The sequence below is a fragment of the Colletes latitarsis genome, chromosome 1 (genome assembly GCF_051014445.1).
Source record: "Colletes latitarsis isolate SP2378_abdomen chromosome 1, iyColLati1, whole genome shotgun sequence".
Taxonomy (NCBI): Eukaryota; Metazoa; Arthropoda; class Insecta; order Hymenoptera; family Colletidae; genus Colletes; species Colletes latitarsis.
In genome coordinates this window covers 40437137-40454417 of record NC_135134.1, presented here as the reverse complement: position 1 = coordinate 40454417, position 17281 = coordinate 40437137, and the positions used below count along the sequence as shown (strand labels likewise).

The 17281-nt window shown below is 35.8% G+C and overlaps 1 protein-coding gene across 9 annotated transcripts in view; it reads right to left on the bottom strand.

The window, feature by feature from the left end:
* Positions 1-17281, bottom strand: part of LOC143345172 (uncharacterized) — a 219313-nt gene that overhangs the window by 199457 nt on the left and 2575 nt on the right. For all 9 annotated transcript variants that reach the window (XM_076772050.1, XM_076772080.1, XM_076772072.1 and 6 more), the window contains exon 2: positions 16003-17141. In XM_076772050.1, coding sequence (XP_076628165.1) covers positions 16003-16031 — 29 coding nt within the window. In that variant the 5' untranslated portion in view covers positions 16032-17141. The remainder of the gene's footprint in view (positions 1-16002; positions 17142-17281) is intronic.

The window sequence follows — 17281 nt, the reverse complement described above, 5'->3', positions numbered from 1 at the left end:
GCAGCTCCACACATCAAATATTGAATATGAAGTATGATATAGAATTAATGTGAACTCTCCATCATAGTAATCTTTGATGGGTATTTTATTAGCCACATAAAAAAAATAGTAAAAGAAAATAGAATTCAATATTTTGGATATTAGTATTTCTTGTTTTTATTTCGGCCAGCTTATGCAAATTTATCTTAAACCAGTTACAATTGCATAGCGAAGTTCTATTAATTGTATAGTATAAATATGTATTAGCATACGTAGATGTCATTTTTCTAAGATTTAATACGAAACTAACTCGTCAGTATCCCCTCCAAGCTTTGCTCTTTTTAATTCGATTTATAAGACGGGCTCGATATGTATTCACACGCTAAACGTTCGAACAAATATAGAAGACCCGCTTCAAAAGTAGATTAGCCATCGATAAAAAACGATAAAAAGGAAATTTACATAAACGTACGACCCATTTCGCTCAGCGTTACGGTCATTACACATCAAGTGCACGAAACGACCACCTTGCACTTGAACGCCAAGCCTGTGCAAGACCTATTGCTTGGTCTGCTTCATCTCCGGTACTGATTGGTCTGATACGATGATGATGCATATCGATAATATTCGTGCAATTCGATACCCAGACACTTAACGGGAAGCATCGAAAGTATCGAAATCAAAATCTCAGGTTCTTATCAAATTTTAGTACCGATACTTTCACTCAGGTAAATAATTAATTAACACTTTTCTGAGATTAAACTTACATTCTTTTAGACAAAAATTGTTAAAATTTATATTTCTTATTTAATTGAATGCGTACTCGTGCGACAATCTAAATTCAATACTTTTTGTTTTTTAGGTACTTTTATTAGAAAAAGTTTCAAGAAATAAATTAATCTACCAGAGAAAACTTATAGAAAGCAGATGCTAGTTTTATTAACAATATCATTATGCAAAATACGATAAAACAGTTTTATAAAAACTATTGACAAAATCTGAGAATTTGTTTTCATAACTCAATGAAAATAAATACAAAATTCTACGATATATGTACACAAATATCTTGGCCCTTACGTTTATTATAAATACCGGATCGATACCCATTAAAATATACTTTCTCTGTCTTCACCGATCATTACTTAAACGTTTCGACTAAACAATTTCGATCCATCGTCAGATTTTTGTCAAACTTGTAAGAAATAGATATATCAATGTACGATCGACATTATTGTACACCCCTGGCCCTTTCTCCATGCTTATTTACCTTTATTTTAAATATACAATAAATCGTTAATTATTAGCGATAAAATAAAGCGTAACATTTGTTTATCTTTTTAATCCAAATCCAACCTCGTCTAACCGTAAATTCTGAAGAATCGACTATCGTGGCGACCACGGCGCCATTTTGAAAAATGTTTCGTTCGATCAACGCGTCCCCGTGCCCTATTGAAATATTTGCTGCGAATTCCTCGAACGCAAAAATGCCTTTTCAACTCGAAAACAAAGGCAAAATAGGTCACACGTTTATGGGAACGTTTTCGCAGTCGTTTTTCCGCGATAAATTCATCTCCAAAGTGGATTCCACTTATAAGGGCGCATCCTGTATATTATTGCGAGCAAAAAGTTCGCGGTGTACAATTTCTGCAACGATTCACTCTAGCAATGCGTTCTTTTCGCCTCTTTTCCCTTACACGGCCTTGTTCCTTCCTTCTCGTGTTTTTCTTTCCTCTCCCTTTTTCCATCAATATCAACGCGAAACTAAGGAAACCGATGCTCGCTTGAGCTTTCCAGCCGGTCAGACCTGTTGAAGAGAAAAACGTGGAAACCGAATCGAGCGGATCCCCTCGCTAAGCGACTACATTGTCGAGCTCCCGTGTACATGCCTGTAATCCCGATTTTTGATACGATCTATGGCATTAATTACTATTCCCAGATGCCCCGCGGCAGATAACCGATATCTGATTAGCTTAGGAGCGAACGGCAGTAGCCGAAGCGACAAAAAGGCCAGACTTCGACTACGCATAGTGCGCTTTGTATATTTAAGCATACCGCGTGCGATATAATTTGTCGTGCAACCGTGGATTAACCAACAAACAAGACTGGAACGAGTTTAAATTAAACAGCTAACGACACGGACAAAGAACACGTTCGTCTGCGTTTACGACGCTTTTTACCCGTTTCCCGCTCAAGGAAAGCGTGAAACACGTTTAATAGAAATATTACGCGGAAAGACATTGCAACAGGAAAGCGTAATTAGCAACGAATGCATAGTTTGTCAAATTTGATTAACAAATGTACGCATTAGACTCGTATCTTGTATCGAGCAATCTATAATCTCGGGCATCGATTAATTGCTCGTTTATTTGTTATAAAGTTAATATTTATTTAATATTTAATTATTTAGTTAATAGTTTAATTTAAACGTATTAATTTTTAGATTGCAACTAAAAGTTATCGAAGTAAAATAAATGTTGAATACGTTTTAATAAAAATATCGATAAAGTTTGTTATTTGTTGGCTGCAAGAAAAGAAATTTCTCTTATTGCCTATATACTCTTACGTATTGTGAGATAGGAAGTAAAAGAGCAAAAAATTTTATTTCAACTTGACGCTTTTACGAGCAATACGAAAAACGTACAAAGTGATGATGCACTTACGCGTAAAGGCAACTGGTATCCAGCGTCACTTTCATTTTGTCGTGTACATAATCATAATGAGTCAACATTTAATTCTTGGCACTGCATTCTCTCCGTGGACTGCAAGCAACAATCATTGCTCTACGTTGTTGTTATTGTGCAACGTTATGCCGTGCTTCTACTACGTGTTAAGAAAAGAAAAAAGATGCCACACCCATGCAAATACTATAATTTCATCGAATTAACAAATTACACATTAAAACGTTTACTGCTTTATTCCTGCGAGTATTAGCAATGTCTGTTATTAAGTTGGATTAGGAATCGTTAGAACTTCGTAAAGAAATGGCAATATTTTATATTACGACGAGTATACTCGTCATCGTTTAATTTTATGAGCTACTTTTAATACGTGTTTAAGATAAATACAGGGTGTACGCCCACCCCTGGGAAAAATTTTAATGGGAGATTCTAGAAGCCAAAATAAGGCGAAATTCAAGAATATCAATTTGTTGATTGAGGCTTCGTTAAAAAGTTATTAAAAAATTAAATTTAAAAATTTCAAATCGTTCTGGAAAAATTATTTTCGGTTGTAGGGGTCAATTACAATTATTTTTGATCATTAGACATCCCCTGATATCCTAACCATTTTCAAGAAAAAAATTCCTTACCGAAAATATAATTTCTGGCCAGAAATGTTACCCCGAAATTTCACGCGAATCTTTAAAATGTAATAACTCCTGAACGGATTGGACGATTTTAATGTTTAAAAAAGCAAACAACGCATATTTTGGTGTAGAATATGTAGAAATTCTAACAATAATGAAAAAGTTGTTCTTTGACCCCGTGAAATGAGAAAAACTCCCTAAAAGTGGTCCAATTTTCAAACAACCATAACTCCCACAATAGTGAATATATTTCAATGAAACATTTTTCTAAAGTAGAACTCATGGGTGCCTACAAAAAAGTATTAGACAACTTTTCTGTAGGGCGTCAAACAAAATTACTAAAAATCAAGAATTAATTTTTAAGAAAAATCGACGGGGGGTAGGTGCCTAAATTTTTCGGCGAAAAAAAAAATTTCAAATCGTTCTGGAAAAATTATTTTCGGTTGCAGGGGTCAATTACAATCATTTTTGGTCAATAGACATACCCCCGAAATCCTACGCAGTTTCGAGAAAAAAATTCATTACCGAAAATTTCATGTCTGACCATACCATTGACATGTTTCACTGAAATTTCATACGTATGTTTAAAACATCATAACTTCTGAACGGATTGGAGGATTTTAATGTTTCAAAAGGCAAACAACGCGTACTTTAATCAAGAATGTGTAGAAATTACGAAAATATTCGAAAAGTTGCTCCTTAACCCCATAAAGTGAGAAAACCCCCATATAATTGGTCCAATTTTCAAACGACCTTAACTCCTACAATAGTTAATATATTTCAATGAAATTTTGGGAGGAAGTAGTGTTCATGGATACCTATAAAAAAGTATTAGACAACATTTCCGTACAGCGTCAAACAAATTTATTAAGAATGAAAAATGAATTTTCAAGAAAAATCGACAGGGGGTTGGTGCTGAAAGTTTCCGGCGAAAAAAAAGTTTCAAATCATTCTGGAAAAATTATTTTCGGTTCCGGGGGTCAATCACAATCATTTTTGGTCATTAGACATACCCTCAAAATCCTATCCACTTTTGAGATAAAAATTCGAGAAGATATGAAAGTCGATAAAATTAAAAAATTCCAAATCATTCTAAAAAAATTATTTTTGGTTGCGAGAGTCAATTACAATCATTTTTAGTGAATACACATACCCTCGGAATCCTACGCACTTTCGAGAAAAAAAATTCGCAAATTGCCGTTCTACAGGCTGAACTCTAAACATTAATAACTTTTTAACGACACCTCGATTAATAAATTAATATCCTTGATTTTCGTCTTATTTTGGGGTCTAGAATCTCCCATTAAAATTTTAATATAATAAAACCGTAGCGAGAGCAAAAAGTGAAAAGACATAAAGCACAAATAACAGCGAGCAAATTTTCCCGATATCGTCGGACCGTAGAGTCGTAATTATTTTTCAATGCCACGTTCCTGTTAATGGACCATCTCTTCGCGCGAGTTACACTTGTTACACAACAATAAAAGCAACAATAAGGTTACCTAAATTATGCCACTTTCTCCTCGGCACGGTCGACTATAATACGACATTGCACGCCACTACAAGTCCCGAGTATCCGTGGACCGAGCATTATGACCAGTTGCTTCTTCTTTATTGCCGACATCCATTTCGTGAAACGGAGGAGAAAGTGATAATCCAAGATTCGCGCGTGTCCCTTTTGTCCGGCGAGATAGTCGAAATTCACAAGCGTGGAACGAAAACTAAAACCGTTATGTGATAGAATGTGGGGCATCAGATTTCTCGAAACGTGGTCAAAATTCGATATCTATTAGTCTTCAGAGTGTAAAAACAATTTCATTTCGTTCCTCGACAAAAATTGTTGCTTTATGTTCATAAATTTGGAATACACTTCGCAACATGTTGATGGAAATTTATTGTTACACTCATTATTCAGTTTGTAACGTCATTTTTCTTGGAACAACGATGACACCATTTCGCATACATATAGAGCAAGTGAACCTTAATCGATAGAAACACAACTAATCCGATATTTGCAATTACCCTATTTCTATTTTAACAAATTTTTTCCCTTCATTTTAGAAAATTTCTTTGTTATACCGCTATAGATATACTCATACGAACGACGAAACTGTGTCATTTTTGTAGGTCAAAGCAATTTATAAATCCAAACCATCAGGACAGCTTTTTTTTAAAATAAATTGTAGAAAGATACCTTTACAATATCATGAATTGTTAGTTTCGATCTTTCTCAAAATTGAATATTCTATGGTAAAAAATTTCCCCTGCATACCATTGAGAAGACGATATTTTTGGACTTCATTTAATAATATAAATGGTCATCTACAATTTAATCATATAAAATAAACGCGTAGAGCTTGAATGTCGTAAAAAAACATCCACTAAATACACGTATAATATTTCCTCATCTGAAATTAATATGAAAGAATGATGTGCAAAATTTAAACAAGATAAATTCGACTTGCTCAACGAGTTTAAATTTAGATATTTAAAGTAGATTCTTACGAGAATCATCGATAATGTTAAAAATTATTTAGTACGTCTTAAATAAGAATCGTACGGTGCTGAATGAGAAAATTAATATTTTGCCAATAACATGCGAAGAAGAAGACTTCAAGTTCGGATCCACGTGACAAAAACTGAACATTAAACTTGATACGCTATAATCTGCATGCCTGAAACTCAATACAAAAAATGAAAGAAAAAAGATCTCGCGCGCAACTATTGTATCGAGTTTCGTACCGAAAACTGGCGCAAAATACAATGCTTAACAAGTCGGTATTGATGTCCGCCACCAACGAAAACAAAACAAACTTCCGGATGGCCGACGTTTTAGCGATATTTTACATACAATTCGATCAAAAGCGCGACCAAGTGTATGCAGAATTACGCGTGGCGATTTCTGTCGTGGCTCCGACCATTCTAGATTTTTCCATACGATATTACTATTTTCAGAAACGAGGAAGATTAGAAATTGGATCGCCGTGTACGTTGGCCCTCGATCCTAGTCCTAAATCCATCTTAAATGATTCATATCCAACGCACATATATCATCTCTAATTTTAGATTAAATGATTTAGCTTAAAAAGCCCGTTCCTTCGAATACCTCTGATCCCAGAAATAAATTGTCCACGTTGCATTGTTACTTGTAATTCATTAGTTTTCACCCTCTAACACGTTGAGTCCCGAGATAAATTTTTTATGCATTTTATACGCCCTTGAGGCGTTCTAGGTTATCATCAACATTCAAACTATTATGTAAAAATTTATTTATTAATTTACATCTTCAAGTTATATTCCGTTCCGTCCTTTTTCGTGTTATAAAATCTTTATGTCCGCTCAACTTCGCACCTTCTCGACAAGTGATGTCAATGTCTCGTCAGTACATATCAAAATACAGATGAAAGGTGAATCAAATAACGCCTCTTTCGTAAAAAATAAATACATAATATTGAGTTGTTATTAACAAACAGATTGCACTGTGTTTACAAATGTATAATTTCTTATTTAACGAACTTTCGATTTCGTATATGTATATCTCGAATACCTCCACCTCCAAATTAATCTGCTAAATCAAAGTTTTACTGTAAACACACTATTACACGATATTTCTTTGTCCATACGATTCGTTATCTTAAATCATTCAACGAGCGTATTTTCTGATCATTTAAAGAAAAAAAAATCGCGTATGTACTATAGAGGAAGCTTTGTATTTCTGAGAAAAATGTTTAGTTATGAATTATTTACAATTCAGTCTTCCGCGCAGTTGATACGCTTCGGTCGACAGTGAAAAATACCAGATTTTCTTACGAATGCGTACGTCTATAAAAAAACATGGTCTTCGGATGTCTACGTTCCGTGTTATAAAGCGACCAATTATTTTCAAGCGATTATCTAAAATTAATCTTGTAAACTCGACGGAGGATCGTTTAAATTATTTGATCGAGACGTAAATGCATGCGTAATTGTTTTTAATATATAAATAAATGCGCAGCGTCAATATTGCGCATGACAAAATTAATGCGATTACTCGTTCAGGTAACAGTGACACGGTGTGAACTGCCCTTGAGTGGCTACAACATTGGCAACGTCGCAATTCCGTGTCACACTCTGCCGACAACGGCGACGATTTGAGAGTTTTCCACGTGAAGAAACTCGCATAATCTCGTAACTCCAGCATACACTCTATGGTATACCGTGTACCCCTGTATCCAGGTACGAATAAGCCGACTTTACGACCAATTAAAGTAGCAATTTCAATGAAACCAACTAAAGGAAAAATGAAAACACGAAGACGAGTGTACTTTCTACGGTGAAGTTGAATCGATGAATGTTTACGTTTTACGACAGCTTGAACTAGAAATTCCTGGCAATGATTTTATTCAGATTATTTTCATATTGATTAACGCATTTACGGTACGGTTAAAGCAAATAATTTAACTCGATAACTAATAATGATAGATACGATCAGATGCGAATTTAGATAATAAAACGTTAAAACGCAGGCACCTGTCCACAAGTCAATTTGAGAAACTCTGTTAAAAAGTGTTTTTTTTCTATAATCTCGTAAATCAATTATACCAATTATTCTCAAATGCTTTAGATAATACTGGGAAACGCTATTACGAAGCATAACATTTGAAACAATTATCGTGTCCGAATATCTTTGTGATAAACAGAAATTTAAATTCTAAATTTCTCACAACAGATAATCGATAGTCGATCACTTCAAAATTGGAAATATATATGCTTACGATAATTATAATCAAAAAATATCCCCGAGGCTCGCATAATTCTTTTAAATGCAAACCACACGGTAAATTTGGATCCAGAAGGACTCCAAGAAACAGACAGGCACTGTTCGTGATAACGGTGCGTTCTAAATACCGGCCACAGGTTTCGAAGACGAAATTACGTAAAAATATTCGAAAGTACTGAAGTAGTCGAGGTCGCCGGTGCCTTCACAGGTCTAAATTAATTGGTATCATATTATCCGAGAAAACGGTACCTGCCATTTATACAGATTACACGTAGTGTAAAATGTCTTTTTTCCCCCTGAGAATAATTACTAATTCATTATGCCTTATGCAACAAATGATTGCGTGTACTAATGATGCGTTGTGTAAGTTTACGCATAATAAATATATACAGGATGCATAACGGTATATTTTACACCGTGCTATTTTTGCCGTGTGCTTAGAAATACGTACGTTGCCGGGTCTCTCGATCCGTGTTTAAATTGTTAAACGTTACCTTTTAAGGTACAAAAGAAAAATACTGCTGAACGAACAGTTACAAAACACATTTAAAGACACTTTTGTATTATACGACGCTCGAACTTTTCTTTCGAGCTAATCGATACATCGATAAGAATCCGCGTCTCGGACGATCGAGTCGAAACGTTGGAATCGAAACGAAACAAAGGAATTACATCATCAACGTAACAAGACGATGAGGATATCTCGTCTCGTTTTCTTGCGAGAGAAAAAAATTCGACGCGTCCGACCAAAAATTAAAACGATCCATTTTCGCGAATGGAAACGCGGTCAGGGCGTGAGTCAGGCAAGGAAAGAAAGCCAAGGCAATACTATTTTTCCCGTAAAGACGGGACGGATGGTCGATGGATCGGATACACAAGCAGGCGAACAAACGAACGACGAACGAACGAGTTGTTGGTCGAGAAGCCGGCCGGCTCCACGGGAATAATTTGGCAACGTCGCATCGCGCACCGGAGGATCTATATCCCCGAGCTGGCGCGACGCGACGCGGCGCAGTTCGGCGTACTTCGGCGTAGCTCGGTCAGGTTCGGTTCGGACCTCGGTTGTGCTCGGCAACAACCACGTGACTTGATACACGCTATTCGCTATTCGGCAGACATCGAGCCGATTTCGCCTGGTTTTTTCTCTCTCCTCGACCTTTTTGCACTTCCTCCGAGGTCTCTCGGTTGCTCGCTATCACTTCTTTGTATCTAGGAATCTAAGCTTATCGATCGTGACCTCGATCGATTCCTACACCGAAGCACTGGCCGTTTCCGCGTTCCTTCGCCGTTCGCTCAAGAATTACACCCCCCCGAGAAACGCACGAACGATGGTCGTGACACGCGGGGCTACGAAACAACGACACTATTCTTTATATCATTCCGATTAGGTCTGTCAATAATATAAAGTGTCTCTTGAGAATACGAAGCTGACTTTGATTTTTTATAAATTTTTATTACGATTCGTAGCCGATCGAAAACTGATATTTTAAATATTTCGTCGTCAAAAATCATAAACCCGGGAGTCTAGGACGTTTGTAACACTTTCTCCGCTTTCCACTTTAGCTATTCGTTTAAGCGCAGCAAAATAACTGTGACTCAATAACGTAACATGGTCGTATAAAAATTGTTATCGTAAATGCAGTAGTTTTCATACTTAGATAGATTTTGTCTCTCTTGTCACCTAGCAAGCTATTGTGTAATCTAGTTCTTACAGTGAATAATTAGACGCGAATTGCCCGGCACTCCTGACCTCCGTGTTAGTTCAAGGGTCAACAGAACTTTTAAAACATTCAAATAGTCCTAGCCCTGGTCTGATTCTCTCTGCAGTCCCAGCGCTGATGGACGGCGCAGATTTAATTACTCGGCCCGTCCACGTAGAGCGGTAATGCCCCGCGATGGATGGATACACCGTCGTCGCCCGATGATGAATCAGTTATATAGCCGTGTTGCACGGGTCCGCACGCCCACGCCGCACCGAGCCAAGTTTCTATTTCGCTACATGTGCCTCGCACGCGACTCTCACCGCGATTGGCTCGCCCGGTGGACGACGTGCCGCGCTTGTCCGCGTTCTATCTTATGTTTCGCGTGCCTCTACAATTTCCTCGGCGACGACCTGTGGATACGTCTTGTTTTTCGATACGCGTATTGCATCTCGTTTAATACGAGAGAATTGATACGCCGGAGACACGCGAGAGAGGTAGCCGACTGTGTCGTTTATCCTTCGTTCGGCGAGCCTGAAAGCGAGTCAAGGAATTCGCTCCGGAGGCTGTTATTTTCGAATGTACTGTTCCACGTAGCCGTGCAAAGTCTCTAAGGTCTTATTTATGAGCTAATAAAACATATCTTCTAGAGGGGGATTACGAGCCACGTAAAACCGTATTACCTAAATGTATCATTATCCAACGAGAAAACTGCTCGTCTCAAATATTGCAAATATACAGGGTGATTCTGAAAACCAGGACATCTAATCGGTCCCAGAATAACTGACGTAAGTCGAGGTAAACATAACGCACACGTGTATGCACAGGTGTATATATTAACATTGTATTGGATTAAGAAACAGGTTTTCCATTCTTTGATAAAAATGACTAGGGGAGGCAAAGTTTTGCAAACGTAAAATGTATATTTATGTCGACGAGGGCGCAAATTAAGATTCGAAACGATCTAAAATATAACTTCCAATATATACTTAATTTATTGACTCGACAGTTAATTAATACACAAATTTAAAATATAACGAGATCTTTCAGGGACCGTATTCCGTACCGTGAAACGGTAAACACTGCAAGAAACAAGTCGATAACTACTTCGCTTTATTTATTCTATTTTCGTTCCTACCGAGCCTATGAAGCCTGTTCCACATTTTAACGATGCAAAAATTCGTTTCTATGTGCGTCGCGCACAAATCTCGAACGAAGTTGTTTGCAAGAACACGAATACTCAGCAAATTCAATGGAATAAAGGTTACTTGTGCTTATTCATCGAACGGGGTATTCAAAGTTATCGCAATTTCGCGACGGGGAAAATATGAAAGCTTTTTTTCGTCGCGAGTCCCCGATATGAACGCGAACGTACCAAAATCGCGATTCTTTCTAGAATGTAATAAAATAAATTCGACGTCACGTTACGTCAGAACGCGCTGTTTCGTGTCATCTGTTTCGAATTAGTCCATCGGCTGTTACGCAAGTACGTGTACTGCGTATCGGTTGCATGAAACGACAGTACAAAGCAAGGAAATATGTATCATTACGCAACTTTCTTATCAAACGAGTTGTCTAATAGTGTCTAAAAATGCTACTATCGTTTTCACACTACACGATAGCTGTGTTCCGTTGAATCTTAATAATAACGTTAGTTTTATACAGTTACTTGCTTACACGCTAGTTCTATGAATAAAAAATTGTTTCCTCGTTTCGTAAAATCAAAAACATTTTATCAGAATATTTCTTTGCAGTGTTTGGATGACACATATTTAGCATATCGACTTGTACAAGATCGTGTTTGATGATTTTATAAATAAAAGAATTCGTAATATCGAATTAGCTAATTAATAATTGACTATTACATAATCTTTCAAAATAATTTCGATAAACGTTCGTTTCTAAACGTTCTAATGTTACGGGACCTCGTCAAAAAATTTCAGATAACATAACAGCGAAAAATGTTATTAGATATCAAGCTTCCGAAGATTACAATGAGTTTTCATAATAAAGAGAAATTTACAGTAACTTTACCTATTCCCCACACGAGCATCTAGAAAATCGTGAGTTGCTAGCGAAAGTGTTAATATTGATAGAGCTACGAAGAACAACTGACAAGCAACGAGATACTTTTAGGCAGCGTAAACCTAAATGTGTATGCGGAAGGTGCTTTCGGGATGCGAAAAAGGCATCTCAGGTAGGCGGATCGAGATAGGTTGAGTAGAAACTGGAAGAAGCTGGGCGCAAAAGGTTTCCTTCGGTAAAAAAAAAGAGAGCAGCAGGTGTCGGCACAATTCAACCTTTCAAAGGGAGAGCTCTTAAAATTTTTAACTCAAATATAACGACGGATGATGCGCTGTTCCTTTCTTCTTCTCTCGTTTCTCGTGAGAAGATAATTGTGTATTTCTATACACGCGAATGAGAACGTGAAGTTATTTGAAGAATCATACGCGAATATGTTTATATCAAATAAATAAATATATATACATTATTTATTTTTATGTTTGTTTTATGCTCGGACAACATTTTCATGCGTTCATTTATTTCTTAATCTTTTCTATGTATCGATACATTCTTCGAATTCTGGTTCTAGTAAAAGTATATCAGAGAATTTTAATACGTGTTAAAATACTTAATTTAAAAAATAGCGATGCAATTACATATGTATTATTTTGTCAAGATTCGTTACGTTTTAGATAAAAAAATAGATTATATTATACAGGGTGTTCGGCCATGACTGGGAAAAATTTTAATGGGAGATTCTAGAGGCCAAAATAAGACGAGAATTAAGAATACTAATTTGTTGATGGAGGCTTCGTTAAAAAGTTATTAACGTTTAAAGTTCCGCCAGTACTGAATTTTTTTCTATAAAGGGGGTAGCATTTCGAGGGTATGTCTGATGACCAAAAATGATTGTAATTGACCCCTGCAACCAAAAATAATTTTTCCAGAACGATTTGAAACTTTTCAATTTCGCCGAAAAATTTAGGCACCTACCCCCTGTCGATTTTTCTTAAAAATTCGTTTTTCACTTTCAGTAATTTTGTTTGACGTCCTACAGAAAAGTTGTCTAATACTTTTTTGTAGGTACCCATGAGCTCTACTTCAGAAAAAAGTTTCATTGAAATATATTCACAATTGTAGGAGTTATAGCCGTTTGAATATTGGACTATTTTTATGGGGTTTTTCTCATTTTGCGGGGTCAAGGACCAACCTTTCGAATATTTTTGCGATTTGTACACATTCTCCACCAAAATACGCATAGTTTGCTTTTTTAAACATTAAAATCGTTCAATCCTATCAGAAGTTATGACGTTTTAAAGATTCGCATGAAAATTCGGGCAGACATTTCTGGCCAGAAATTATATTTTCGGTAAGGAATTTTTTTTTCGAAAATTCGTCGAATTTCGGGGGTATGTGTAATGACCAAAAATAATTGTAATTGCTCCCTGTAACTAAATATAATTTTTTTAGTATGATTTGAAATTTTTTAATTTCGCGTAAAAATTTCAGCACCTACCCGAATTTTTTTCTTGAAAATGGGTAGGATTTCAGGGATATGTCTAATGACCAAAAATGATTGTAATTGAACCCCGCAACCAAAAATAATTTTTTCAGAATGATTTGAAATTTTTTAATTTAATTTTTTAATAACTTTTTAATGAAGCCTCAGTCAAGAAATTTATATTCTTGATTTTCATCTTATTTTGGCCTCTAGAATCTCCCATTAAAATTTTTCCCGTAGGTGGCCGAACATCCTGTATATAGTTTATATACATAGTGTTGTTTAATATCGTATTGTGTAAATAAGAAGATTATTCAAGGAAACTGTACCAAATATATACGCGAATGAGAACATGACGTTATTTGAAAAATCATACGCGAATATGTTTAAATCAAATATATCTCAGTTTCCTTGAACAATTTTCTTATTTATACTACATATAAAATAGTTTATATATATATAAATATATTATATATATAAACTATTTTTTTATTTAAAATGTAACGAAGCTTGACATAATAATGCATATGCATCGTTATTTTTTAAATCAAGTATTTTAACACGTATTAAAATTCACTGACATACTTTTACTAGAACGAGAATTCGAGGAACGTATCGATACATAGAAAAGATTAAGAAATAAATGAACGCATGAAAATGTTGCCCGAGCATAAAACAAACATAAAAATAAACAACAAAGTTCAGCAAACGATTATCGGAATTTAGATTACTTAAAATCGAATTACCATAAATGATAAGACAACATAATATGAGCTGCACAACATTAATAATAGATCGTCTCCTTTTTTTCTCTTTCAATTTGCGTTACTTTTATTCACTTTGCGCAAGTTTCTTTATGGTAAAATACTATACCTAGAGGATAAATATTGTATGCTGGAGATTTTAAAATCATAAAAAACAAAACCCCTCATTAACTTGATAGTATCACGACAGGTGACTAATGTGCTTTTTTTGCAACAATTATTCAACGATTCCTACCATTTAAATTTGAACCAATGATTTATCTTCATTACTACTCTGATCAATCTTTAATATTTCAACATTGTATTCTATGAAATTCAAACTATATACTTGTTCGCAATTTAACTGTCTGTATATTCTTGAAGAGAACTCATTTTAATTATCAGGAATAATTATAAAAACTGCAGCATCGAAATTCATTCTAAATATAGTCAAAAGTCATCCAAAACCAATCTCTAGAATATGCTATCTCATGGGCATGTAATTTATTTCTTCTATGAGTATTTGTACAACCTATGAGAAATGCATAATAAAAACTATATTACACAACTCATCGAACATTACGTGATATACATAGCCCACGATTCATTGTTATAACGAGTTGTATAACAGAGATTATCTTATTTATACGATGTACAGTAATCTCCGGATAACTGAAACAAAATCAGGTCCTTTATCCGGGGAAAGTACTGTTTTCGTTTTACGAATCGATCTTTTTTATCTCGGATTGAGGTCGAGCCTCGCACAAACCATTTGATGAAGAGAGTGGACCAGAATATAGAGAGAATGAGCGAAATAGAGCAGCGAGGAGTCTCGGATTACCTACAAGATGAGTCATCTACTAATGAAAACTAAAATTTGTATAATTTCCATCACATCTTCATGTTTTCTTGGTCAAAATGAGTCTAAACACTATCTCGTTTAGAAGATTTTTAATTACACATTATTCGATTAATTTTTTAGAAACTTCCAAAAAATTAAAAATGGTTCAAATAAAGCACTGTTTGGGCTTATTTTTATCAAGAAATATTTGCAAATCTGTTAGTACCCATAAGTCTGACTATATCGAAATAATAATAATTCATATGGTCTAAATGGAACAATAAACGTAATCTTTGCTCTAATCTGTCCAAAAAATAAAGAATATTCCTTTCGACTATATGTATAAAAAACAAACAAATTTAGAATTATTTTTTACTAAATGTACATACCTATTTTGTACAAAGTAATATTTCCTCTATTTTGCGTAACAAAACACTTGACACTCAATAAAAATTTTACTTGAAATTGCTCCTCGATCCACCAGATGTCCAAGCACGAATCAAGACACATAGACCTCAGACCATCCGGAGCACTAAATCCCTTCAGTCCGTCCATTAATTTAAACTGACACATGTAAGAAGCATGTATATCATTTTTATTCTACAGTCGGCTTCTATGTGGACCCTCTGTGACCTCAAGAACCCTCTTGCCCTCTCTCTCAACCCAATCCCACAGATATCATTGTAGGCGCAAGTGAAACATTACGATATATACTTCTGTGAGTGACCTACATTCAACACCAACCACTGTTCGCCCAATCTAATGTATAAAATTTAATTCGACGGACGAGGAAAAATTTGCAACGCGCACCAAAATATACACATCATTTTACTAGAATGAAAAAAAAAAATATTTGAAAAGTCTTTTATCTCCTGTTACAAGGAATAGACAATCATCTTCGGAAAAACTATTATTTTCTGTTTTAAATTCTATTTCTATTTCTATTTCTATTTTTCCTACACCACTTTGATGGATACTTAAAATCTTATATTTTTAATAACAAATAAAACGTTCTTAAATATGGTATAGTTAGGTCTGGGTTATTCTAGTATTAAATCACCTAAACGAATAAACAATACCATATGTTAAACGAGAGTCAGCCTTCGTTCGATGGAACATTGAACGAGTAAAAAGTAAAAGCGAAAATAAAAAACAAAAAAGGAGGACATACCCTGCATTTTCAGCGGCAGCAATGGACATGTGCCTCCTCTCATTGAGGATGGCTGTAGAGTCAAATTGCCGGGGGAGATCCGTGGTAATGAGTTAAGAGTCACAGTCGAGCGTTTTCTTTTTACACGATCTATCACCACCACCACTACCCTTCACCACACCCCCGCACCACTAACAATGCGCGATACCACCACCGACGATGAACGAACGCACCACTGATATCACCACCGACACTTCCTAAATTCGTCAATTCGCGGGAACTTGTTTCCCCTTGCTCTCAAACGAGCGACAATTTATTTTACACTTCGATTCAGATCCTACGAGAATCGAGTACCTCGATTCGCGAGTCTGGAAAACGAAACACAGAAAAAAAAGTAAAATAAAACGAAACAAAACACAATATTTCGTTCCACTGTCGTTGCTTCCCCGTACGTTCGTTCCGTATCGAACCGCGAAACACAAGATCAACGAAGACGAATAGTTTCCTTTCCACGAGCAACGCTCACTGACTGAACATGCGTTCTTAATCGCATCGTCCTATCGTAATTTTTCACTTCGTTCGCCGACATTCGGTCCTTTTGATAATATTCGCGTCACTGTCGCCGAAACCACTGCCACGAAAATATCCGAATACACTTTTATTTTGTCTTCTTGGCACTTTGTGTGACGACTCTTCTTATCGACTGAGCGTCGTCACCTTCGTTTCCTCCTCGACGTCGTCGAACACATCGGGTTCACTTTTCGACGTTACTTTCTCACTCACTCGTTCACTCACTCGCGTGCAAGGTAAGATATTCGTGTCTCCTTCTTCTTGAACCGTACGCGTAATCTACCGGCGAAGAATAGAAACCTTAAGCGTTCCTGTTGTTTTCTTTTTTCTTTTTTTTTTGTATTAGTCGTCGTTGTCACTGCTCAGGAACGATCGGTTTTCTACACGCTTTCCAAACGTGGAGTCTCTTATAAATATTCAGCGACAGGCAATTCTGAAGATACCAAGGAAAAGATGTCTTGCTTGCAAACGTCGAAGAATTGTTATTCCTTTTATGAATCGTTTTGCTGAATCGTGCGAGCTTCTTTCCTCCACTTCGACGAGCTTCTGTTGCGTAGGGTTTTGGTGAGGCCTTCGTAACCTTGTAGATCCTAATAATTAAAAAATAACTATTTAAAAACGTAATCTTGAAAAATATAAACAAATGAAAGAAACATGTTATACGATCCTCATAAATAGAAGGTAATTTTAATTTCCGATGCAATATTTCAATATTTGTACAGTGATATTT